Consider the following 1,767-nt stretch of genomic DNA (forward strand, 5'->3'; position numbering starts at 1 on the left):
ATTGATACATGCAACAATATTGGTGAATCTTGAATATGTTTTGCTGAGTGAAAACCGAACTCAAAGGCTACTTAATGTATGATTCCATTTATTTAACATTCTGGAAAAGACAAAAGTATAGATAGTAAACAGATGTATGGTTGCCAGGCCTGGCATTCCTATCCATTGTATTTTTCTTCTCAGATATAGTAGTTTTAATTTCTATTAATTTGGTGCCTTTTTTATATGCTACATTTTTCTTTTTTTTTTTCTTTCATAATTGAGTTTTTATTTGTTGTTCTGAGGATCAGTACAGACAATTCAATTTGTACATAATTCTTAATGTACGTACCGAAAACCTAAAAAAACCATGTAGCTGTGGTTCTTTTCTCAAAGTTATTCCAGTGACCTTCCAGCTTAAAATTTGGAGGCAAATTTCCCTTAACAGTATATCAAGTACCGGTATCTTCAAATGTTGATATGCTGTTACACTGTTAAGTCCCATTAATTCACAATTTAATGTCATATACGCTACATACTCAAATTTTCAATCTCACACAGCACATTAACAAAGTTACTAGGAAACTGGACTACCACGACCAAGATGTTACAGAATGCACAAAATTCTGACAGGGAGAGCCAAGATCAAGGAGTGGTTTTCTTTAGGAAACAATTCTACCAAAAACAACATGGGAATAGAAGTAATTTAAAATGTTCAAGACATATTAAATGCACGACTGACTCCAAATTGCCATTTAGTATGCTTGGTATTATAGGATATAAAAACTACCCCATCTATGGAATGTTAAGCTGACACCCAAGACGAACAAAGCCTCCCATATTCAATATCCCACTATTTTTCTGGTTGTACCAAAAAATAAACAACCAGCAAATGATTTCACCTCTTAAAAAAAAGCATTTACACTTAAAAAATGGGATGAGGTGGGATTCCCTCCTTCTTAAAAATGTTTCTAGAGCTACTAAAAAACTTGCATTTACAAAATAGTTGATAAAAATATTCCTCTGGATTGTACAAGAAGGGAGACAGGGACCACTGGTAAGACATGGGATATGATACTAATCAGACTTGGCTTCTTTCTCTCCTGCTTCATCAGAGGCTGGACTCTCCTCGTTTTTAGTTTCTCCGTTTTCTGCAGGTAAGTCTTCTTTTGTTTCTTGGTTAGCCACTTCAGCCTGTTTTCCCTTTGCTCCCCTTTTCCCCTTTGTTTGCACTTTTTTGTCTGAAGATTTCTCCTTTCCCGCCGCCTTTTTTTGGCTTCGCTTCCACTTTTGCAGGAGCAGGTTTAGCTGACAACCTCGCCGACCTCCTCTTGGGCTCCTCCTTCGCCGCCCCCTCGGCGGAGCTGACCTTCCTCTTGGGCATCGTGGCGGCGGGGCGGGCGCGTGCCGGGTGCCTGTGGGCCGCCGCGCGCCGAGAGCCTTCGCGAAGCTGGGCTGCCTGGCCGCTACCGCTCCTCCCGCCGCCGGAGCTGCTGCGACCCGCGGTGGGGGCGGTGGGAGAACCGGATCTATATGCTACATTTTTCTACCTTTATAATGTAGAATATAGCTATTGGAAGTGTTTTAATACTTTGTCTTCTAAATCTAATATAGGTTTCAGTTCTGGGTCAATTATGATTGATATTTTTGTTCTCTACAGTACAGATCATGTTTTCTTCCTCCTTTTCGTGCTTAGTAATTTTTGAATGGATTTTAGGCATTGTGAGTTCCATTTTTTTTCCAGGTCTTGATTTTAAGTTTTGTTAGGTGAAGCTTTGTTGGATGGCA

The 1,767-nt window shown here is 39.8% G+C and overlaps 1 protein-coding gene across 1 annotated transcript; it reads right to left on the reverse strand.

Annotated features, from left to right (window-relative positions):
- Positions 1-245: 245 nt before the first annotated feature.
- On the reverse strand, positions 246-1,476 carry LOC121010584 (non-histone chromosomal protein HMG-14-like). The gene is given in 2 exon segments (XM_040444308.1): positions 246-1,251; positions 1,253-1,476. Coding segments are annotated over 2 exon segments (306 nt in total). The 5' UTR covers positions 1,364-1,476; the 3' UTR covers positions 246-1,056.
- Between the last annotated feature and the right edge of the window lie 291 nt (positions 1,477-1,767).

Source organism: Herpailurus yagouaroundi, unplaced genomic scaffold, assembly GCF_014898765.1.
Source record: "Herpailurus yagouaroundi ecotype Mexico unplaced genomic scaffold, PumYag 192, whole genome shotgun sequence".
Taxonomy (NCBI): Eukaryota; Metazoa; Chordata; class Mammalia; order Carnivora; family Felidae; genus Herpailurus; species Herpailurus yagouaroundi.